Consider the following 24997-nt stretch of genomic DNA (forward strand, 5'->3'; position numbering starts at 1 on the left):
CTGAAGTGCCTTGGTCTGGCTGAAAAGAGTCAAACTTGAACTAGACTGGGGCGGGGGCAATTGATTTTTTTTGAAGCGGAAAACTCTGAAATACTGGACCTGGTGAAGTTGGTTGCCTGGAGGCTCAGCTCGGTATGTAGGCTGAGAAGATTAATAGCTCTTTCAAATAATGACCCTTTAATTCTGGTACAGGAGCTGGCTGCAACCTCTGTGCACAGGCTGTTCGGACGAGATGAACGCAAGGGCTATTTTAACAGCGTAATGCAGTTTATTGAAACATACAGCCATGCTGTCTAAAGAATAAGCGTGGAAATGAAGGCTAAATGAGGTGCTGTTTGGCAATATTGTTTTACAGTAAGTGTCCGAGCGGCTGTGATGCTGTGAGGAAACCTCAGACCTGCTGAGGATGAGCAGCAGGCCTGTGCCCTGGGGAGGATTTCTCTGGGGAAACCCAACGTCCCTTAGAGGTGCTGAGGCCAGTTACCCCGTAATTACCCGTGCTTCACCCGTGGGGCTTGTTAAGGTGGTGGCTGGGCTGCTTTTGGTAGTCACAAGTCATCGCTAAGATCGCTGAGGGAAAGGAAGGTGTGTTTTTATTATTATTATTATTTTTATTCTGTTGGGATATATTGGTAGGTGCTGAGTACCCAGAGTTGTGTTCTATTTTTTTTTTTTAAAAAAAACCACTTATGATTCTCTTTTTTACTTTTTGATTAGGGAAGCTGAGGCGATTCCAGATAAGAAAGGGTTAAGAATGAAACTATTAAAGGAGAACAGAACATTAGGTGTAGGGCAGGAAGCAGATGTACGGACAATGTATCTCAAAATAGGACATACGGACAATATATCTCGAACAAGACATTGGAATCCAAGATAAGAAATAATGAGCAGAAGATTCGAAGAAAAAACAGTCCTTGCGGTTAGGAAGAAAGCTAATTCAGCAGAATCCTGACCAAAGGTGAAAAGTACACTGTGAGGAAGACTTATGGCCTTCCTCTCTGAGACCACCGACCACAGCTCGACGACCCCTGCCCAAGACCACTGAGAGGATCTGCGCAGGCGCAGGACACAAAAAACTGATTAGCATGAGAAGCGAGAGTAGGCGGGGTTAGATAATGAATATGTATAGGCGTTAATAAAATATTAATCACTGTGATGTATAAATTTGGGACGGCTTTTCACTTCGGGATGCACGATAGGCGGAAAGATCCCCCGTGCATCCGGCGCCGTCAATAAAGAATAAATCACTTAAAGAAATTGGATTTATGATCTTTGAATCAATCTGGCACCCCAGATGGGACTTCTTCTCTGTCGGACCGCAGGACCCGCTGGGAACAGGACTCCCTAGGGTACCCCCGGGATTTCCCGGAGGGACTCCTCGACTCAACGGATCACTGCGGAGGCAGACACGGACCCCATCACTGTAAGTGATTATATTCTTTATTTTGGTTTATTTGGTTGACCGGTCAATTGGGGTCGTCTGTAAGTCAGAAAGTAAAAGTTTTCTGCAGGACGGCATTTGGTTTTTTGGAAAGCACTCAGTTGCTGTTGGGAAACAAGTAACCTTTGCATGCGAGGTTGGTATTACGTTGTGTTTAAATGTGGAACTTGACCTTGGCTATTGTCTTTGGGATTTTGATTATACTCTTTATAACGTTACTAGGATCTTGGTGTTATTGTGGAAAGCTGCCGGCTTGTATTGTGTAACAAGAAACATTCTGAACTGTAACATGGGGGGGCAGCAGAGTAGTGGGATTCCAAAGAAAAGCCCGTTGGGATGTATCTTGAGTCATTGGAAAGATATAGGGGGATCCCCCGGTGGAACTGAAAATAAGAAAACGTTGATAAAATATTGTAATCAATGGTGGCCACTTTATAAGTTGGATTGTGAGGGAAATGGCCACTGAATGGAACCTTAAATTATAATACTTTACTACAGTTAATGTTGTTTCTAAGGAGAGAAGGAAAGTGGGATGAGGTGTCATACGCAGATATGTTTTTCACTTTGAGAAACCACCCGGAATGGCAGAAGGAGTGTGGAATTAACTTAGCCCCACAGGATCCTTTGATCCTGGCAATAGAAAAGGATATGAAGAAGGAAGGGGCAGGAAAAATGAAAAGATGTTGTTCGGCGTGCAGTATCGGGCAGAGATGTTTGAAATTGAATGAGTCAGAGGAGAGAATGGAGGATTATGTCCTCCCGCCCCAGATAATAGAACGAGGCGTGGGGGCGAGTTCAGGAAACGGCAGAATAGATAAGAAAAATGAGAGTTGGGGGAATGGAGACTTTACCCCGATCACGGCTCGAACCTGAAGTAAGGTCGGGCCCATTATTCAAGCCCCGTTACGACAGGCTATGGGGGCTAACGGACCAGCTCGGATAAAAGTACCTTTCACAACTGCTGAGTTAGATTCATGGAAGGAAGCTGTGAAAGGATACCGGGATGATCCAGAATCAGTGGCCCGGAGGTTTGAGCTGATTGTAAAGAATTTAGATCCCGATTGGAAAGATATAGAGATAATGCTGGCAGCATTATCGGAAACGGAAAAGCAACTGGTAATTAAGAATGCACAAACTCAAGTACAGACCCAGGTAACGTCAGGAGTTTTACCTGGAACTGTGGAGGTATATGTGCCCAGAGTGGACCCAAACTGGGACTATAATGATGAGGGTGATTATAGGTTATTAAAAAGATATCAGGAATGGATTAGGATCGCCTTGGAAAGTGCGATACCAAAGTCTGTAAACTGGTCTAGGTTATATACCATAAAACAGGGGCAAACTGAGACCCCATCAGAATTTCTCGATTGACTAAGGACAGCAATGCAAAAATTTACAACGATAGACCCCTCTTCTGAGGAAGGTAAAGTCCAGCTAGTATCACTGTTCTTGGGTCAGTCTGCGGACGATATAAGGCGGAAGCTTCAGAAAATGAAGGAGCCGGATGTGAGAGATTTAGAAAGGCTGGTGGAAGAGGCATGGAGGGTATTTAGGAATCGAGAAGGGAATGAGAAACAAAGGCTGGGTAGGGCTATTGCTGCGGCAACTGTTGCGGCCTTACAGAGGCAAGAAGAACCTTTTCGGGGAAAAGGAAGAGGGAATGGGATAAGGGGAAGGTCAGTAAAGCCTCCCCTGAGACCGAATCAGTGTGCATATTGTAGGGAAGTGGGTCATTGGAGAAGGGAATGTCCGAAACAATGGGAGAAGAACAGGTTGATGGTAGCTAGTGTATCTCCCGACCAATGAAGTGGACCGGGGGATTCTACCCTAGCAGATCCGCTGGTTAAAATTAAGCTAGGGAAATCAGGACAGGAAGTGGAGTTTTTAATTGACACAGGAGCGACTTATTCTGTGTTAAACCAGAAATTGATACCAGAGGATGAGGATTTTGTGACGGTGATAGGAGCTACAGGCCAGCACGAGAAAGCCTTTTTCCTAAGGCCTTTAAAATATAAGTTAGGGAAACAGATGGGAATACATAGGTTTTTATATTTACCAGGATCCCCGAAGTCTTTGCTGGGGCGAGATTTACTAGAACAATTAGAAGCGGAAATTGTCTTTGAAAAAGGGAAGGTGGGGTTAAAAGTGAGAGAAGAAAAGCTGATAACCGCGCTAAGCTTAATGCTGATATAAGCAGACCCCATCGGTAAAGTACCTTCGGAGATTTTAGACCAAGTTTACCCAGGAGTCTGGGCTACTGACATCCCTGGGCGAGCCAAAAATGCAGCCCCGATAGTGGTGAGATTAAAGCCAGGGGAAAGGCCAGTTAAGATTAAGCAATATCCCCTAAGATTAGAAGACAGGAAAGGAATTAAGGGGATAGTGGATAAGTTTTTAAAACATGGACTGCTGGTTGAGTGTGAATCTGAATATAATACTCCTATACTACCAATTAAGAAGCCAGATGGGAAGAACTATAGATTAGTGCAGGATTTAAGAGCTATAAATAAGATCACTGAAGATATACACCCTGTGGTAGCCAACCCGTACACATTACTGACTAAATTAAAAGATAATTTAGTTTGGTTTACCGTACTGGATTTAAAAGATGCCTTCTTCTGCCTGACTTTAGCCCCAGAAAGTCAGAAGCTTTTTGCTTTTGAATGGGAAAATCCAGACTCAGGACGAAAGGCTCAATTGACCTGGACCGTATTGCCGCAGGGATTCAAAAACAGCCCCACGATTTTTGGGAATCAACTAGCAAAAGAGCTTGAGGTTTGGGAGGCCCCAAACACCGAAGGAGTTCTGCTGCAATACGTTGATGACCTTTTGATAGCCACTGAGAATAGGAGCAGCTGCATGCAATGGACAATAAGTCTCCTTAATTTTTTGGGTTTGAATGGGTATCGAGTCTCTCAACAGAAGGCTCAGCTGATTCAGTCACGTGTAACTTACTTGGGGTTTGAGATTTCAGGGGGACAAAGGGAGTTAGGAACAGAACGGAAAGAAACTATCTGCCATACTCCAGAACCACAGACCATTAAGGAATTACGAACTTTTCTAGGGATGACAGGTTGGTGCCGTCTATGGATTAATAATTATGGACTAATTGTAAAACCCCTATATGACCTCATCAAGAATAACCAATCAAAATTGGTCTGGACGGGGGAAGCACGGGCTGCCTTTAAGAAGCTTAAATTGGAGTTAATGCGAGCACCAGCTTTGGGTCTACCGGACTTGTCTAAACCCTTTTGGTTGTACTCTTATGAGAGACAAGGGATGGCTCTGGGGGTGCTGGCACAGAAGCTGGGCCCCTACAGGAGAGCTGTGGCCTACTTCTCTAAACAACTGGATGAAGTAAGTAAAGGTTGGCCGGGTTGCCTTCGAGCGGTGGCCGCTGTCATCATGAATATACAGGAGGCTCGGAAGTTCACTATGGGACAGAAGATAACCGTGCTGGTATCACACACTGTCTCGGCAGTCTTGGAGCAGAAAGGGGCACACTGGTTATCCCCTCAAAGATTTTTAAAATACCAAGCAATACTGGTGGAGCAAGATGACGTAGAAATTGTGGTTACTAACATTGTGAACCCAGCTTCTTTCCTTAGTAACGTTCCTGACGAGCCAGTGGTCCACGATTGTATCGAAACTATGGAAACTGTGTATTCTAGCCGACCAGATCTCAAGGAGGAGCCCTTGGAAGACGCGGACGAATTATGGTATACTGATGGAAGCAGCTTTGTGAAACAAGGACAACGCAAAGCAGGGTATGCGGTGACGACCACTCAACAGGTAATTGAGTCGAAACCATTACCCCCTGGGACGTCTGCTCAGAAAGCAGAAATAGTTGCCCTTACGCGGGCATTGGAACTAGCAGCAGGAAAGAAAGTAAATATCTGGACAGACTCTAAGTATGCATTTGGTGTGGTGCATGCACATGGGGCTATCTGGAAGGAACGAGGATTATTAACGGCCCAAGGAAAACAAATAAAATATGCTGAGGAGATTTTGAAGTTGTTGAAAGCGGTAAAGCACCCAGAGAAGGTGGCTGTTATACATTGCCGGGGACACCAAAAAGGAACCGCTGACTTCGAGGTAGGGAACCGACTGGCTGACCAAGAAGCAAAAAGGGTGGCCGGATTGGCTGAGGCAGAAGCGCTCACTTTAATACCAGACGGTAAAATACAAACTTTAGGTGAAGGACAGGAACCTAGGTACACACAGGAAGATCAAAAGTTAATTGGGGACCTGGGAGGAAAAGCAAGGAGTGATGGATGGGTATACCTGAAAGATAATAGGGTTGTACTACCCTCTAATTTAATATGGCCTACGGTCATGGCAGAACATAATAAGACTCATTGGGGAGCAGACACCTTATATAAAAATCTGAGTCGAGTCTTGGTGGGAAGAAATCTGTATACTACGGTAAAACAAGTAACCCAGCAATGCAGTATTTGTTTGCATCATAACCCTAATACAGAAAATAGGGTAAAGTTCGGAATAATCAGTAAAGGAAACTATCCAGGACAACAATGGCAGATAGATTTTTCAGAACTGCCAAGAAAAGGGGGGTATCGATACTTGTTGGTTTTGACAGATACTTTTTTCGGGTGGCCGGAGGCTTTTCCCTGTCGAACCAACAAGGCAAGAGAAGTGGTTAAGGTTTTACTGAATGAGATAATACCGCGTTTCGGAATTCCGGCAGCAATGTCCTCGGATAGAGGCTCTCATTTTTGTGCGCAAATAGTTCAAGAAGTAAGTAAGGTCTTAGGGGTAGACTGGCAACTCCATACCCCTTACAGACCACAGGCAAGTGGACAAGTGGAAAAGATGAATCATCTAATCAAACAACAAATAGCCAAAATAGGGCAAGAGACTAATTTATCATGGCCTCAGTCTCTCCCTTTGGCTTTACTTAGAATTAGAGTAAAACCACGGACAAAGGAAAATCTAAGCCCTTTTGAAATATTATACGGAAGACCCTATCAGTTTTTGTTCAGCGGGGAGGACCTGACGCAACTGGGGTTGGGATACTTGTATAATTATTTAATAGGACTCCAAAAACAGTTGGATCAAATATCTAAAGTTGTCTCAGGAACCAGGGCTAGAGGGCTGGACCAACCAATCCACCCCTTTAAACCTGGGGATTATGTGTATGTAAAAGCATTTGCAGGTCGCCCTTTGGAAGAAAAGTGGACGGGACCATACCAGGTGCTGCTGACAACACATACCGCCATCAAGATTAAGGAGCAAACGGCCTGGATCCATTATTCGAGAGTGAAGAAAGCTCCAAAAGCCCCCTGGAAAGTAACGCTGGGTGACGGTGAACTGAAACTAAAGTTCAGTCAAGCAAAATGAAGACACTATGGTCAGGAGTATTTAGTAATGTAGTTAGCAGAAATTTAGTTAACAGAATTGTTTTATTTCTGTGGCTTATAGTTGTAATTGTGATTCAAGAATTGGAAGGTGCTTCTATGATGATAGAGAATGGTGGGTGGCCTTGGTCTGAAGCCGTAACCACAGAGGATAAGAGCAATCATCCTTACTGGCATTGGGAACTAGCCAATGGCAAGTTTCAAAGGTGTTACCAATATGGGAAAAGGCTGAAGACCAGGACCACAGACTAATAATAGATGCACTTAGTATGGCGCAAGATAATGTATCTTTAGCTCTTAGTTGTATACAGGTACAGTTATGGATGCAGGCAACGGCTGCCTTGATCATTAGGGAAGGAAGTGAAGGCATTTTTCCGGCTGAAGTCCGAAAGATTGTTTGGGACAATGCCAATGATTTTGAAAAGAAGTTCCAATCTTGGTGGACTCTGGTAAATTTTACCTATGATCCCATTATTAACATGGCTACCGCCCTTGTGCTTACCATACGTAATGCTACAGTTTATGTTATCCACCCCATTGTTGCACTAGGGTTAAATCATGAGGAAACAGTGCTCTATCCTTCGGAGCATAGAACCTGGGCCCGGATGAAGAACAGGAAATGGCAGTCTGTGAATCTAGAATCATGTGTTACCCGGGAACAACAAGGATTTATTTGTGAGAGCAGCACAATTGATGCTCAGGATGTCTGTCTTGACACTGAGCAAGGTGTTTGCCACTTTGAAATTCATCCAAATACTAGTCAAAAGACTGTGCTTGTATATATTGGTCAAGGCTGTGTGTGTTTAAGAACTGCTTGTGCTTTTGTAGAAGTAGATAAGGAAAACATAACTCTACCTAGCAAAAATCACTCTAACTTTTGTATTTGTAACTTTGTTAGAATCATCGGGTGTGATTTTTTATATTCAGCACCAGTGGTATCCCACCAGTTGATCAAGTCCAACCACACAATGTATCACAAGTTATTACCCACACCTATTGGGATGAACCTCACGCTAGTGAAGCAATTACTTAAACACCAAGACCTGATCAAAATTTTAAAAGGCATTCAGGAAGATGGAGAGAAGACTTTAATCACTGTCCACCATGATACAAAAGAAATAAACAGAGTTTTGCAAAGAGTAAAACAAGACACAGATCATAGCTGGTGGGACAAACTCTTTGGATGGTCGCCAACTGCAACTGGGATTTTGAACACATTGTGTCACCCAATTATTGTTCTATTGATGTTAGTTGGTATAAGTTTAATATTGTCTTTTGTAATACTTGTTTGGAATTGGAAATTGTTACAATGAATGGCAATATTAGCTTCCCTGACGAAAGTACATGGCAAGGTATTGAGAGATACATATCGTAGAGGCAGGGAAGAAGAATTTTTGTATTCGGAAAGGTCTCTACCGACATAGAGGAATATAGAAACAAACAAAGGTTCTGTATAAGATTAGTAAGGATAACATTTCATGGGGCTTTGAGGAAATATGGAATAAGTTAACTTCATGGTTACCCAACTTTCAATAGTTAGAACAAGTTTTTACTGATCTGGTTATGTTATTGGTAGTAGGAATATTTGTATGTATGTCACTGCGATACTGCTAATGATAAGGGCATGCAATGCAAAAGAATTTGCATGGGGAAAAGAAAAGGGGGGATTGATTAGGGAAGCTGAGGCGATTCCAGATAAGAAAGGGTTAAGAATGAAACTATTAAAGGAGAACAGAACATTAGGTGTAGGGCAGGAAGCAGATGTACGGACAATGTATCTCAAAATAGGACATACGGACAATATATCTCGAACAAGACATTGGAATCCAAGATAAGAAATAATGAGCAGAAGATTCGAAGAAAAAACAGTCCTTGCGGTTAGGAAGAAAGCTAATTCAGCAGAATCCTGACCAAAGGTGAAAAGTACACTGTGAGGAAGACTTATGGCCTTCCTCTCTGAGACCACCGACCACAGCTCGACGACCCCTGCCCAAGACCACTGAGAGGATCTGCGCAGGCGCAGGACACAAAAAACTGATTAGCATGAGAAGCGAGAGTAGGCGGGGTTAGATAATGAATATGTATAGGCGTTAATAAAATATTAATCACTGTGATGTATAAATTTGGGACGGCTTTTCACTTCGGGATGCACGATAGGCGGAAAGATCCCCCGTGCATCCGGCGCCGTCAATAAAGAATAAATCACTTAAAGAAATTGGATTTATGATCTTTGAATCATTTTAGAAGCGTTTTTCTCTCTTTAAAAACTCAGGAGAAGGGGACATCAGAAGCACAGGACTGCTACGAGCTGAGACATGTCGGGAAGGCCTGCAGCCAGCCGCTCCCAGGTGTTTAAAAAAAAAAAAAAAAGGAAAAAGACAAATGAACCCCCGGGCCCACGCCCGGCGGCAGCTCCCGCCGCAGGCCTCGTTGCCCCTTGAGGGGCCGGCGGGGCCCTGAGCGCAGCGGCTCCCTCCTGCCGCAGGCGGGGCCCCCCATCTCTCGCGAGAGGGCGCGGGGCCGGAAGCGCCGCAACGGGCGGCGGCCGCCATGGCGGGCGGCGGGGCGCGCACGTGACGCCAGCCCGCCCGCGGCGCGGCGGGGCCCCGCCCCCCTGCTGGCAGGCGCGCGCACACGTCGCCCGCGCAGGGCGGCGGCGGCGGCCGGGGGGGCGGCGGGGGGGGCGGGTCCCGACGTCACAGGCGCGTGACGAGCGGCGCGCCGCCGCCAATGGGCGCCGCGTCCGGCGCGGTGACGTGCGGCGGCGGCAGCCAACGGCGCGGCGCGGGGGGCGGGGCGGTGGCGGCGGCGGAGGAGGAGCCCGAGCCTGAGGCGCAGCCGGAGCCGGAGCCGAGCCGGAGCCGGATCCGGAGCGTGCCGCGGGCGGCGGCGGCGGCCAGCGCCAGGCGACGCCGTCTCGGCCCCGACGGGCGCGGAGGACGCAGTGGTGGCGGCGGGCCCGCGGGCCGGGGCGCTGAGCGAGCTGGGGGCGGCGCCGGGGCCGCTGCTGCCGCCGCCGCCGTCGCCGCTGCCGCCGGGGTCGCTGCTGCCGCCGCCGCCGCCGCCTCTGCCGCCATTTTGTGAGAGTGCCTCGAGCGGGCGCCATGTTTGTAAGGAAGCAGTAGGGCAGCCATCTCCGGCCACCAGCACCTCCCCGCCCCGTGTGTGTGTCCTCTCGTTCTCCTGTGCCCCGGGCCTGCTCCTCCGAGCCGCCGCCGGCTCCTCCGAGCCGCCGTCGCCGCCGCCTCCGCCTCCTCCCGCCCGCGCGGGGCGGCCGGGCGCAGCCTGGGCGGCCTCGCCCTGCGCTGAGTGCCCGTTAGTGTCCCACTAGGTAACCGTGAGTGCGACCTTCATCGTCTCTCCTCACTGGGGGACCGGCCCTCCTCCTCCTCCTCCTCACCGAGCCGCCCCCAGAGCGGCCGTGCGCGCCGCCGCCGCCGCCGCCTCCTCCCTCGGCACCACGGGCAGCGGCAGTGTCCTGCCTTCCTCCACCTCCCTCCTCCTCCTCACCACACCACGGCCAGCACGATGGCCTTTGAAAGCCTGTTCTCCAAACCCCCAAACCCAGTTCTTGACCCAAACATGCCCGACTCTGACAGGCAACATGCAGGGGACGAAAGGTCGAGTAACATTCTTCTATCTCTCCGCTTCTCATAATGGTGATACTAGTGGGGTGATGGTGGTGATGATGATGATGATGATGATGATAATGATGCCGGGTGTTAATGTGCCGAGGGGGTTAACGATGGCGGTAGATTTGCGGGGCAGGTCACCTCCAGGCTGCAAGGCTGGGGTGAGGGGGGCGGGGGGCCGGGGGGCTCACGGGGCTGCAAGGGCATTGTTAGCAGGGTTTTATTTTCTCGAATGCATGCCTTTTATACATCTTCATTTATTTATTCTGCCTGGGAAGGGGGGCTGTTTTCCATTTCTTTCCATAAATTGCACTTTCCAGCGGGTGTCTGTTGAATGTCACCATTGTTCTTTTTCTCCCTTGCCCTGGTGCTGCTAGTCAGGTAGGAAAGGGTGTTATGAGTTGCTTTTTTTCTTTTTTTTTTCCACATTGTTTTTGTTTATAAAGAGTCTCACCAGGTCCATGTTTAACGTCATTTTCTTGCCAGATTACACCTTACACGTTTAACTGGATTTTTTTTTATGCAGATTAAGGTCTGACTGACGTTATCTTTGCCACCTCTCAGTCCCCATGCGCAGAAAGCCAGAGTCCTGTTCCTGGTGAAAGGACCTCTGTTCCTCCCTCCCTCCCTTTCTCTCCTGCAGCTGCTGGAAATTCATATCCTTTCTCCAGGCAGCTCTGGCCTTCCTAACTAGTTCCAAAAATACTGTTTCTGGGTGACAGCTACCAGTCCTTCAGCGTACATCTACTCACAGTGTTTGTAACACAAGTGCAGGAGTTAAAATGACGGTTTTTGACAGCCGCCTTTCAGTCCTTTCCGCCCCACACAGCTCCACAACCATGCTTGGTACTTGTTTCAGAGGACTGAAAAACACCTAAGGGGCTGTGAGCGAATGTAACAGTTCCCTCACTGGAGAAAGAGTCATAAATTCTGTGTTATAAAAGGGGAAATGGAGGGCCATACGAGTTGATCAACTGGTCCAAAAATCATACTGGGATTTAGCGACTGGTTCAGGGCAGACCTCAGAGCTTCTGATTCCTGCTCCCAGCTTCCTAAGTTTAATATTGAAATAGTGTAAGCTGTGTCTCACTGTGTGTTCCAAAAGCGATATGTAGAAAGCAAAAGAGTAATACACTGGGATGGCTGAAGATATAGCATATACTTGTTATGTCATTTCAACAGTAGCAGCAGAGATGTGTTAGGGTGTAGGCATTCCTAGGTCTGTGACTTTTTACTGCAGATGCTGTTTCAGGGATTGAAGATGCTTTGTGTTTTAAAGTTCTCATTGAGGACGAGCACAAAAAAGCTTCATCCACACTTCTGCTGGAAGCATATTTTTTCTAGTTTAGAGTTCCTCATGTGATGTTGACAAACAGAGTTCCTCTTACCAGCTGTTCTCACCAGTGCACTTGTCCTTACACTGGTAAATTATGAAATAGAATAAATAAGTGCTACTTAGTAGCCTGATGTACTTTTAATACATCTGTTTATAAACACTGCTTTATAATGCTTTAGTTTCAGAAGAGCAGAAGACTAACAAAATCAAATACCTTTTAAATAATACTTTTAATCAGCAAGACTTCTGGAAAACTCTGTCCTCTGACCTGAGATGTGTATGGTAAACCACACTCTTAATACACCTAGAGCGTTATTAAAAAAAAAAAAAGCCCTAAATATAAGTACTGGTATTGTATTAGATATGTAAATGTAATCCTGTCAAAATGTAATATTTATCTAGCTGAAATTTACAGAGTTTCCCCAGGAGCTGGTTACTTGTGAGGCCTAGACAAAACCAGGGTCTTTCCCTGCCCCAGAAGTCAGTGTTGGCTGGAGGGGACAGGACAGCTTTCAGTGGGAACGCTCTTGTAGTGCTGAATTGGTTTGTCAAGTCTCCTTTGTAGTAAGTTGAAAGTGAGATATAGTATTTTGGGTCAGTTCTGTAGAAAAGATGCAAGAGCCTGATATACTCATTTTCTAAGTTAATGTGAACTGGAGTTTTACTCTAGTGCTAGTTTGGTGTTTTAAAAGTAGTACGTCTAGTTTCATTATGTTTTATCTTGCATTCAGGTTTTTTGCTGCATTGGTAGCTCAGACAGACCAGTTTACTATAGATGCAGACCATAATGGGAAGGTAGTGAGATCACGTAACAGATTAGATCGATGTGTGCAGCATGAATTAATAGCATTTCTCTGAACATTTAAGAGTTTGGTTTTGAACTGATCTGTAGAGCTATGAGGAAGTTGGTTAGTGCTTTGAGCAGTAGGAAATAGTGAAAAACCTTGCCTGGCTGCACTCAGAGCATTCTAAGATGGAAGTGTTGTTCTAATCCAGGGTCTTTGTTGTCTTGCTTTATAGATGGGGCAGCTGATTACATAAGGAAGGGTTTTCATTCTTGAAATATTTTTAGTTAACTCATTGTGGGGACGTGCCCTCTCCTGGTGTGTTTGAGACTTTGTGTACACCCAGATAGCAGGTATCTTGTCATTTTGTCCTGTCAGGTTACATTTTATTGTGGATTGCTTGTTATGTAGGTAATTTTTCATGAGTAAGAAAGAACTCAGAGGCAGGGTGCAGGCAAACTCAGCAACAGCAAATAAATTCAGAGGAACGAAGTCCCCTTGGGATACACGCAAACTCGGCTCTGGCTTGCCATCAGCAAGGCAAGACTGTGGGAAAAAGGAGCGCAGCTTTAAGGAAGGAGCCTTGGTGTATAAACTGCTGTGTGTGCAATGAGTGCGTTCTTCCGGACATCAGCACGGCCTGCTTAGTGTGATAGTCTGCGGGTATTGTCACGCCCCCAGACAGGGCGCTTGCTATTCCGCCTGAACTCTTGTTTTATAGGCATTGTCCTGTCCTGCATGCGGCCAGTGGGGCACCCGCTTGAATGCCTACGTGCCTCAGATAAGACTGAATGCTTGCTGCAAACGTAAGAGTTCAGTCCTCGTGCAGATTTCTGCAGACTTTGATTTTCTGACTAATATTGAGCTGTTACAGACAAGAGAAGGACTTGTTTGCTACAAATAGTTCTGTTTGAAACCAGTGCCAGATTTCCAGTTGCCAGAAACGCAAGAAAGTATTTTTTTCTGTGAGTTGGAGGGTGTTTTTTTTGTATATATATGTAATTATATATAAAATGTCCTATTGGTATTGGTTCTTTCTGTTTGCCATTTCTGCTTTACTGTCATTTAATCTCCATACACAGAGTTTTCCTATAGTATTAACTGCTTTAAAAATAGCAGTGACCTAATGATAGGTCTGAGCAGTGAGATGCTAACTCACAGATCACGGAGGTGCAAGTAATGCCTCCATAGCCAGCGTGGTTGCATTTAAGTAGCAGGCCCCTTTTTACTTGTTCATGGTGCAACAAAGTAAATTCTGCATCTAAGACAGCTCTCTGATGGACACCCAAACGTCCTGTACAAAGTTTCTTGAGAAAATTGTCCTGATTTCTGGAAATGCCACTGCAAAGTCACGCTTTTCTATATTTTAGGTTCCTTTTCCAAGAACTATGGAAACCCCCATTGCACACTTCTTTGTTATACATTGAATATCATTTTTACATTTTGAAATTCATTTGATAGTCACTTTCTTGTTCAAGATAAACCGATTTGTGATTCGGTCCAGACAAACCAGGCGAATAGAGACTCCACCCAGTTGCTCCTTTGTATTTACTTTATTTTCCCAGTTTCTTCTTCCAGCTTTCTTAGGCATTACCTGTTCCCTTTCAGTGTACCCGTTTTCCACTCGTCTCCTTGGCAATTATGATTTTAAACTGCTGATACAACAGGTTGGGCTGGTTCACCCTAATGGAGAACTGCTCTGGGAAATTAGTCAGTGGGAAGCAAAGGGAAAAGTGCAAGTGGCTGGTTGCAGACGGGATGGGTAACAGTAAATTCAAGTCTGTATTGTATACCCCAGTTACACGCTTCCTCTGCTGCTGCTCAGTCAGCATTGTTTTGCAGGCTGCTTTGCTGGTGTCTTGTCTTGATCCTTATGGCTCGTCAGCTCCTTGAAGCACCGTAGCAGCACAGATCGGGCAGCGTTTGTGGAGCTGAAGGGCTCAAGATCTCGTATAATCCATTGTCATACCATCCAGCCCACCTGGCTGTGAGGCTCCCATCCATATTTAATATCACAGTGGATGACTTGCATGTGTCTTTTATTCTGCCCGTTCATTAATGCCCTCTGTCGATGTGTGCATAGTTTGATTTGAAAATGTTTACTTGTAGCTGGATTCGGAGACTTTTTTTTTTAGTAATAGTTAATCACCAAAGAATGCATTCATGTTAACTTGAAGTTGTTTGTGATCCCTGTGTGCAGCCTTGTAGTGATTTATTGGTTCTGAACATGATTTCAAAACTGGCTTTGACATTAGGAAAATAGGAAATGAAGAGAAAACCACTCCCAAATATGCCCTATGGGCAAACAAGGCTTACTTACTGTCCAGCAAACACTGCAGGAGTGGCAAAAATGCGTCTGACTTGCATGGCTGTTAGTCCTCATCCTCCTGGGGCGGAGGGGTGGTCTGTGTGAGTCTCTGTCACTTCTTGTGCAGCAAGAAACGTCTGCAGCTGGAGGTGGGTAGGCAGCAGGGTGAGAAAGCGGGCCTTCTGGCGGGCTCATTGGCCTCCACTGCCACCACCACTGCCACCGCAGGAACCTGGCTTTTTTCTTCTGCCTCCTGTGTTTCCCCCATTGTCAAAGCCAGCCTAGGGATAAAAGATTAAAAACCCAAGCAATCTGCTCTGTAACTTTTCTCAATAACAATTTCACTTCCTGGCTGTAGGTTAAAATAGCTGTGCATTTGCAGAGTGGTCAAACTTAAAGGACAACTACAAGCTGCTGTAAGTAACCAGCGTAACGCTGTGGAAAAGGCCAGCATCAGTTGTCACTGGACACTGGCTGGCTGACTGAAAGAACATCTGCTTTTTGTAGTTCTTCCCTTACTCATTCATAAAAACTAGCATAGCAGATTGCTAGGGCAAATTCATGTAATAAATTTTAGACCTCTAATAGACATTACTTGAGACATGTAACTTTTGTGCCATGGAATGCAGCTGAGTTCTTGTGCTTGTGAGGATTTTCCAACAGCACCATGTTAGCTGTGAGGGTGCTGCAGGTTGATCACGTGGCAGCGGGCAGGAGAGAGTGCGCGCATGGATGTGAGACGTGGCGAGCCGCGGGTCTGTGCAGTCACCTCTGTGAGGGGTGTGTCATTTCACTAAATGGCTCCTGACCAGCGCCCAAACCACCTGTGTTGTCTCTCTCTTGCATCATATGGCCTTATTGCAGAGGTCAGCAGCATAGGTGCACTACGCTGTTACCAGCTCCTGTGAACTGAGGGCTGTTAATATGCTGTTCCTACGTGAGAAGATGAGATTTTGGACATCCTGGATGTTTTATGATACCCTATCTCTTTTAGAACTAATTGCAGGAAGAAGAGGTGAAGGTTTAACAATGCACTCATTTTAGGAAGAAATAGACTTGTGTGTACATATATATATATTTGGACAGTAAAATTCATTTGTCACCAGAAATTAGTAGCTGCTTAAAAATAATTTATTGCTTAATGTGCTGGAGTTCTGATCGTTGGTAATGTTTGCAGTCTTGTTACTGGGTCCTTTCTCTACAGCAATCCTCTGTGTACAGGAAGTAAAAGGGAGAGGTTTGCAACTTTCACTTTTTTGTTCTATATACTTTTTCTAGTGTTGGTAATGCTTTCGGAAATTCTTGGTTATTAACGTTCTCTTTAAGGCTTATTCTAATAAGCAAAGTCAAGGGCATCACATTGTAAAACAAAACTAAATTTCTAAATGAGACCTTTCCTCAGCTATGAATTAAACCTACCAAAAATGAACTTAACAGAAAATAATGTTTGATGATAAAGTTTCCCATTTTGGTTGTATGATGTTGTTCCTGTAAGTTCTTAAAGCATACAGTAGTATTCTTTAGATTCTCACATGGCACCTGCTGTATTTGCATGTATGCCAAGTAATTGCATTGGGAGGATTGAAAAAACAGTCCCAGGAGGGGAAAAAAACAACTTCCAGTTTCCTCAAAATACTTCAGAGCTCCGATCATTAGCATACTGAGAAGATGCAGCTAGTTTTGTGTATCTTGGGCTTCAGGAGCTTGAGTCATAAATCTTTGAAGACAGAGAATGCTGTTTGTAAAACTGAGGGGGGTAAGGGCAAGAAAGGTAAGTTAAAGCCAAGTTTGAATGTTAGGTGTTACCCTGGAAGTACTGGAGTGGTGGTGGGTTACTTTACGTGTGGATTTCTGTTTTCCATAACCTAAGAATCGTCTAACTGGTCTTTCAGTGATTTTACCAGACCGATTCTCCTCTAAAAATTACTTGGCTTCTGTGTCTCTCTAATCCATTTTGGAGATGTGCTAGAAATACGCTTGGGGCAGTGGAAATGCTTTATAGGTTTATTCCACATATCCATCAAGTTCCAAGTGTCCAGGGATCATGGAAGAGGGAGTGATCCATCAGCAAGTTTAGTTCTTTCCCCGGCCTTTGGAGATGAACCAAGTTTTGTTGTGCAGGGCTCGTAGGACAGGATCGGTGCCAGAGTGCTGCCTTCAGACAGGCTTTGTTTAGCTCGTGGTGTTTAGGTGGTGTCAGTTTTGCATCGCCTGTGTTTTGGACAGCAAGATTGCCTTCACTGTCCCGTGGCTTAGGAGGAAATAGCAGTACCATTTGGCAATGTGGTTTAATCACTAAGCTTCTCCAGGGCTCCTTGTGAGGAAGTTCCAGTAGGTCAGGCTATGGTAGCCAAACAACCTCCCAGTCACTTAACACTGGGTATTTCAGGAAGTCGCTTTTGTTCCCCTTCCAGAAGGACTTAAATTGCAGTGGGAAATGCCCGGCTGTGAGGCCTGCTGGGGTCGGCAGTGAATGGCTGCCTCACCTTGGGGTAGGCCACCTTGTGCAACGCTTCTTCCCAAGTGTGCTTCTTCCCAAGTAAGGCTTCGGTGCTCAGGAGGGTTCACAGCATAAGGAATACAAAAATAATTGGTGTCCCCTTTTAAGGTGGTATACTTTCACTAGGGGAAAGCTGTAGTTTTTCCATGCCCTTACAAGTTGGATCCTGTATTCCAGGTGTCCTTTGTGGGAACTGATGAGGAGAATCTGTGTTAACCTGTTGCTTTTTATTAACGCTTTGTCTTGCAGCTTCCAAATGTGTGTAGGGGCAGTATCAAACAGCTTGGGAATCCCGCTGTTTTTAATGCATGTCTGCATTGTCAAAAACACATACAGCACTGCCTATTCAGTTTGGAGCAATATGTGTGGAATCTAGCTAAGCGTGACGCTCTCATAGCTTCCCTGCAAAATCCTTCTTTGCTCTGATATTTTTCTTTCCCTAGGGAATCTAGAGGAATATCAAAGAAAGAGACAAAAGATGTGTCAGGTTTAGCTCAGCCTTCGCAAATACAAGTATAGAATCCAGGAAGGTAACACATGGCAGAAGTTTAAAAAAATAAAATGCCAGTGTGTATTCCCTCAACGTAGAGGCTGTCTTTGTGACTCCTAAGGTATGCAATGTGTAGGAATTGCATCCTAAACTGTTCCCCCCACAGTGTGTTGGCATTATTTCAGTGAAGGGTCTTTCTCTGTTGTATTGTTCTGTGGGGTAGGGTAGTTGAAAGAGAAATAAAGTCTTGAAAAAGAAAGAAGATGACAGTTCCTTGCTTTTCTACATTAAGAAAATTTTGGTTTTATGTCAGATGTCTCCAGCAATAATAGAAGCATTCTAAGATCCTGTGTAAATCCATAATATTCTGTAAGCAAGCACTGTACTGTGCAAAACAGAAGTTGATATTGTCTGTGGTTACATCAGTGGTGTGACTGTAGTTATCTGCCAAAGGGAAAACAGCATAAAGCTAGGACTCATTTCCTAGAAAATCATCTACTAGCTATGTATTTTCCAGATGACATCTGTTTGTTGACTTTTATTACTCAGTAGTGGAAAAGGAGGTAGTCTTGCTTCACATCACTGAAAGCCCTTCCCAAAGCTGTTTGCTATAGCCAAGTCCGTGGAACACATGTAGGAAGAGAACTTCTGAAAGGGGGAGGTTCTGCACTCGCTTTCTAGCGTCTAGCTTCAGTTTGGATTTTCAATAAAAAAGGAAGCCTAAACCAAAGGTAGTTTCTGCTCTATAGCTTCCTCCAAGCTTTCTCTGAAGAAGAATTAAATCATTTCCTGGAAATATGTTTTAGGCCAGTATCTTTTCAAATTATATTTATCCAGTGATTTTATTTTTTTTTTAACATTCTTGAAGTTCAGTCCTTGGAAAATTTTAGGATTTTGAGGAGATAATTTAGGCATTTCGGGAGTAGAGAACAACTTTTGTAACAGTACCTCTGAAATACAATACAAAAGATAGTATTCCTGAGATTCTGCAGTTGTTTTTCCTAGAAAGATACTTGAGTCGTGCATGCATCCCAGAAGTGTAAATATATGATGGCAGTTCCCAGAGGAACTGGAAACTGGCAAATGCCTTATTTCCCAGAGAGCATTTTCAGTAGCTGTTTTACTGAAGAGGATATTTTAATTGAGTAGATGTCCTTGACCCAAGTGAGTTTAGCTCACTTTGTCAAAATAGGAAAGACTGTTTTTTTTTTCCTTATAGTGGCAGGTGTTTCATAAATATTTGCATTTCAGTTATGCACAGTTTGTCACATCTCTCCAGGAGATACCTGACTAATAAACACTTTCATGGGTTATTAAATGATGTACTTCCGAACTTGTCAGGGAATGCCTGGGATAACGGACTCTGTGGTGTTTGAAAACAGGATTTGTTTTATGCTTGGGATAGATATTCCAATGTATTGTCCCTGGCCTTGGTGCGGTGCGGTGGGCTGGCCCCAGGTGCTAGGAGAGCATGGCATAGGCTGCAGGGCCCGCTGGGAGGTATGGGTGAGCAGGGAGCCACCCCAAATAGGTTGCCTTCCTTTTTTTTCAGGGCCTTTATGGGATTTTGTGAGCCAATAACTGCATGTGTTTTCTTTGTTCTTTTTCCCATTTCTTCTCCCTAGTGCATCCATTTACTCAGCTTACAAAAATCAGTACTATGGCTTGCTTCTAAGTTTGTAACCACTGTGTATTTTCATTTTTTTATCTATTTATTTGTTTATCCATCTATTTATGCAAGGGGGTGAATGGAACGAGGCAGATGGAAAGACCAGATGCCGGTTTCGTTCCTAAAAGAGAGGAATCTGAACTTGAGACTTCAGCTCAAAAGAGAGGGAGATCTTCCCTCTCAGTAAATTTCTCCTATTTATTCTCCCCATCTGGTCTTATTGTAGTTATGTAATTTCAATTTAAGGGGAATTTTAAATTCTTTTCTCTATCGTTAAGTGTTACTGTGGCTTGTCTAATGTGGATTTATTCTTGCTGCTCTAACATTATTCAAATTGGTGTAGCTCAAATGCAATTGTTTAGTATTTACATCATACTACTGGACCAACAACAATTCATAAGTTGTTTTGTGGGCCTCTTTGGAAGACTTTCTGTTGCCTTCAGGATCAGTGTACTGGAGTACTGCCATTCTGGTTTCAGAATGGCCAGGCTTGCATGTTTCTAGGTCAGCAGTGGCTGGTACATACATGTTTTATACGTATAAATACCACTGCTAATTTATTTTTTCTTAATAGATACAAAGTGATTTTAAAGTACTATTGGCCTAAGGTTACCAGAAATATCTCTGGGCCCTGCTTTCATTTAATTTCTGCTGCTGCTTTCTTTTACACCAGAACCAACTGTCGAGCAGAAGCACGTTGTTTCAATGATGGTCCCTCAGGATCGTTCCAGAGCAAGGAGCATCAGACGTGGTGGATCATAAATCCTGTTAGGTAGCTACCCCAGGCAGACTGCAAGCAAAATGGGTTTAGTTTAGGCGCCTTTTGGTTTGTATGCCAAATCATTTTCCTTTTTCATCTAGCTCTATTTGCCAAGTGAGAGCAACGAGGCCTGTGCCCCTCTTTCCTTTCACAGCAGCAAGGCACAGCAGATAAAGTGAATGTCATCGTTTTCCAATGATAGCTGTGTTCACATCTTGACTTTAAGTTCCTTCTGTTTCAGGAAGGCAGATCTTTATGCAAATGCCACAGGGCCTGACAAAGTTACAGCTTTGCCAGGCTTACGAGTCTGTTGTATCTGAGGTCTTCGTAATGCTTTGTCACTTCTTCCTACTCCGAGAGACCAAATTTCAACAGCTTTAAGTTTTTTGTTGTCAAGTCCAGTTTCCATTCAGATACCAGAAGTTATCCTCAGTAGATGCATACCGAAAGGTTGGAGCACTGTGCATCTCTCTGTGCTTTATGATCTTTTGTTACTGCTTATAGACAACCTTGTCCTTAACAAAGATTAAGCCTTGGTATGAAATCTTCAATCTTCTGTTTACGAAGCTGTTAATCTAATAATTCTAGTAGTGTTTCTTGGCTGTTGTACTGAGAGACATCCCAGTGCAATTGTGATGGATGATTTTTTTTTAAAATCCTGTAATGCATTTTCAGTATGTGTTTATGGTAGCCAGTCAGTCAGAATGCATCGCAATAAAGAGCTGATTTTTCAGTTGCTCCTTTTAAACATGCTGCAGTGCTGGAGTCCAGAATGTGGACACAGATGTAGAACAGTTTTCTGCTTAAACTCTGTGCTTTAGGAAAAAAAAAAAGTATGTATGCGATTCTAATGTAAGTGTTCTGAGCAGCTGCATAACAGAGATGTGAGCAGATCAGAGATGAGGAGGGCTGGCTACATTGTTCCTTAGGTACAAAAGGCTTTGAAAGCCTCTGATGCCCGGTTTCTCAGATGTTTGAAATATATAGAGGCATAGATCACAACCGGTTTAATATGATTCTGGGTTCACTTGTCTTCCCTGCATCCCACTACTCCTGCATTTCCAGGGACATCAGAAGATATTTTGCAAGGAACTCAGCCTCATTGACTAGGCAAAAACTTCAAAGCTTTATTAACAGACACTGTTGCATTCCTGTTTCATGCAGGATAAAGCGTTTGACTCTTCCAGACTAACAGTACACAAGGAATATTACCGTTTTAACAATCTCTCCATCAAGTGGAAGATTGTTTTGTCTTAATTTTTTTCTTTCTTCATTAAAAACTGTATTTTACTCTGTACCATTTTCCTCAATGGTCTAGATCAGCAGATACTTGCATTCCAAATAACAAATTACTTCCCAATTTCCGTTAATCTCAGGGTTTTCGCAGTAGTTCATCATTTTGTAAGTAATTTGGTTGATATTAAATATACTACATTGTTTGTCTAAATGTCATACTAAGCTTTTTTTTTTTTTTTTTTTTACTGTTTTGTATAAAGATGAAAGAATGGTAGTCTCGAATCAAAGCATACAGCAGTGATAGTCTGTATGTGTTGGCAGAGAGGAGCAGAAGTTGCCCACCCGCAGCAAAGAATAGTATGTGCAAGAGTAGTTTTAGAACCACCAAGTGATCCTCCATAGTAAGAAATACAAGTTAGAAAAAAGCAAAACAATACATAGATTCATTTAACTACCTTTTTCACTGTGTTGATTTCACAGCTGGTTTTGCCAGCTGTTGTTGGCAGTGCCCGCTTCAGGATTTATGATGTCTGTTCACTAGTAAATGAGGATTCTGTTTACAGGGTAGAGATTTGTGACAAAAACCTGAATTTCCTATTTTGAACTTGTATATGGTTTTGTAGTATCTGTGGGCTTCTCCCCTTGCTGCCCCCACCCGGCAGCTTTTCTGTTAAGTACCTGCTGAATCTGGTACTTTCACAGGGTGATGGTTTCAGGCATGATAGGGCTTCACACCATTTTCAAGTAGTCTCCATGTAAAAATACAGTGTTGTGTTTGTGTAAGGTTCTGTGATGTCTACAAAGTCTGAATTCCTGGCGCAGTGGAAAGTAATGTAGAAAGAGTTATATAGAGCCAGTTACGTAAGTTTGAAAGTAGTGTATTCTTCCACAACCAAAACCCCAGCAAATAACAGGAGGGGGATTGGGATTGCTTCAGCAGTCTCACAAAATAGGCTAGAAATAGGGATTGGGCAGAGGTTAGCTAGTGTTTTGTTGGATGTATTTATTTTATGGCAAAATATTTTCAGGGTTGTTATTAAAGGCTTACGTAATCATATATATAGATCCCCCCCCCCCCCCCCCCCCCCCCCTTACAGGTAGAGATGAGCACTAACCTTTCTCTTATTTAGTCAGCAAGCACTTGAAGTGACGCATTTTGTGTTAATATTTATATGTTTGCTTTTGAATCATCTTTTGGTGTTAATTCCAATGTAAAGACTTTTGACACTGTCATGTTCATCTGCACAAGTTATGGTTCCATCTACAATGATTATTGTATCAGTTATTGCTGTGCTGTGTGAAAAGAAACCCTACAGAAGTCAGGGCTAGAAATTTGGAAAAACAAGCAAACAAAAACCAGGCATCTTAGAAAAATAGCGTAATCTGTGTGTTTAGATTCCAGCAAATAGACTTCAAATGTTAACTGCTCCCTTCTTGTCATCCACTACCATTAATTTATTTTAAAGATTCAGTTTAACCACCAAAGTAATTTTCCTTTTTGGAACTGCTCAGGCCATTAGCCATTGCACACTAGTTAGCACAGACTCATCTGAAGTTCCATGAAACAGTGTGTTGAAGGAAAAGTGTGCATAGGATGGTGCATTGTTTTTCCTGCAGTGCCCAACTGCTTGTTTTTCTTACTGCTATTCCTAACTGTATGGCTTTCAGAGAGTTTTAATTGCCTTTAAATTTGACCATATCTGTTCTGCAAGTACAGCAACATAAAGAGAAGTAATAGCATTGTAGTTAAGTATTTCTAGAAATGGTCAAACTATGTTTTCAGTTTGAAATGGGTTTAAGTGCAGCAGTGGGCGATATATTGAAGCTGTGTTTTTAACTATGTTGGAGGAAATTATGGAAGAAGGGAAGGTGTTTGTTCTGAGAAGTAAAACAAAGCAAAAAACACACCATAGTTTTATTATTATTATTAATTCTATTTTATTTTGCAGTACAATTCAAGTGCGTGTAATGGCTTTTACTCCATTTTTCTACACAAGAAAATCCTAGTAGTTTTTGGGGTGTTACGTGTATTATAATATGCATAAGCTTGTGTATGAAAATGTAACTGGTGGAAAGAAATATTGGGTGGCTTTGTTTTTATTGTGCTGTTGGACAGACAAGAGAGATAATATTATGTAATTTTATTGTATTGATATTTTTTCCTCCTACAGAGAAGATGGGGAGCTTGAAGATGGTGAAATAGATGATGCAGCTTATGAAGATGTGAAAGAACATGGTTCAAAAGGTGATGATAAACAGAAAAATGAGAAAGGACATAGAAAATCACGGAAGAAACGCAAAAAAGAAAAAGAAAAGAAAAAGTCAAAAAGGAGAAGACGGGATAAGCATAAGGTTAGAAAACGCAAACCAGAGTATTGAAAGTGCTTATTTTAGTTCCAGGTTTCCAGATTTAGACAAGAATCCAGGAAATGAAAGACGTCTAAAAACGGCATTATTACTATTTAGGCAGTTTTTGGACTTGAGTGCATTTTTTGAGTTTCCTATCTTATCAATGCATTTCAGCATTAAAGAATTTAAGTAGACCTTGACATGTGGCAGTGCATATTCATGTATTTCAGCGATAGTTTGTGTGGAGTAAGAGGTCATAAATCATTAAGTAATCCAGCTGTAGCACATTTCAAATGATAGTTTAGAAACTTACTTGTTAGCTTTGACTAAGTGTATTTCATAAACTTGGTTTTCATCAGCTTGTCTTTAAAAGAAATGCATAATCAGATTGTGGGTTTAACTATGTTATTTGTGATACACGTTTTCATTGGATGCTTATTTATTTCAACATTTCTCTTAATTGCAGTTTACAAAACACTCACATTTGGGAGCATTTTGCACTTTGACATTGTCAGTGGTTGTGGCAGTTCTGACATAAAAGACCAAAGTGTTAAACCACTTCTGAAATTGTTTATATCTTAAGCAGCAATATAACGTAAGCACTGGCCACTAACAAAGGTGATGGCAGGCAAACCACAGGGAGTGAGAATTTCTTTACAATAACAAGCATAATGTAAATTTCTCAATTTCATTTGTTCAGTTTCTTAGCATACTTATGGAAAGAAAAGATTTCATGCCAGTTGAGTGAATTCTTCAGTACACTTAACCTTAAGATAATGCATAGAACGTATTTTAGTTGACTCTTAAGTAAATGCAAGAGATTCACAAAATCTTCACCTAATAAATTAAACTTGATTGCCATTTTCTACAAATCACGGAACTATAGTGTTATGGTATGGTTTTGAGAAGGGGAGAAGAAGAATTACAATTGATTTTTATGCAGCTAGTTTCCCCTCTAAATCTTCTACAAACCAATACATCTAAATGCACTTGTAATGGAGTAATGTTGAGTTTTCTCCCAGCAGAAAATGACGGGATGCCAATCTATTCTATAGTCATATGCAAGTTTCTAGATGGCTCCCAGATTTTTTAGCCTTCTAGCAGCATCTCTGCTAT

General features: G+C 43.3%; 1 protein-coding gene and 1 long non-coding RNA gene across 4 annotated transcripts in view; both read left to right on the top strand.

Moving 5' to 3' along the window:
* Nucleotides 1–24997, top strand: part of ZC3H6 (zinc finger CCCH-type containing 6) — a 44050-nt gene that overhangs the window by 3198 nt on the left and 15855 nt on the right. Inside the window, exons 1-2 of one of the 3 annotated variants that reach the window (XM_013191123.3) lie at nt 9668–10436; nt 23704–23884. In XM_013191123.3, the coding sequence (XP_013046577.3) occupies nt 10345–10436; nt 23704–23884 (273 nt within the window). In that variant the 5' untranslated portion in view covers nt 9668–10344. Of the gene's footprint in view, nt 1–9667; nt 10437–10627; nt 20309–23703; nt 23885–24997 lie in introns of those variants that run through there. The other 2 variants (XM_048078992.2, XM_048078991.2) reach the window with 2 other exon arrangements.
* LOC136790325 (uncharacterized) lies at nt 705–9036 on the top strand. Its single transcript, XR_010830036.1, has 3 exons — nt 705–1423; nt 5113–5233; nt 6606–9036. It is a non-coding gene; the product is annotated as an uncharacterized lncRNA (long non-coding RNA).

The sequence above is a fragment of the Anser cygnoides genome, chromosome 3, assembly GCF_040182565.1.
Source record: "Anser cygnoides isolate HZ-2024a breed goose chromosome 3, Taihu_goose_T2T_genome, whole genome shotgun sequence".
Taxonomy (NCBI): Eukaryota; Metazoa; Chordata; class Aves; order Anseriformes; family Anatidae; genus Anser; species Anser cygnoides.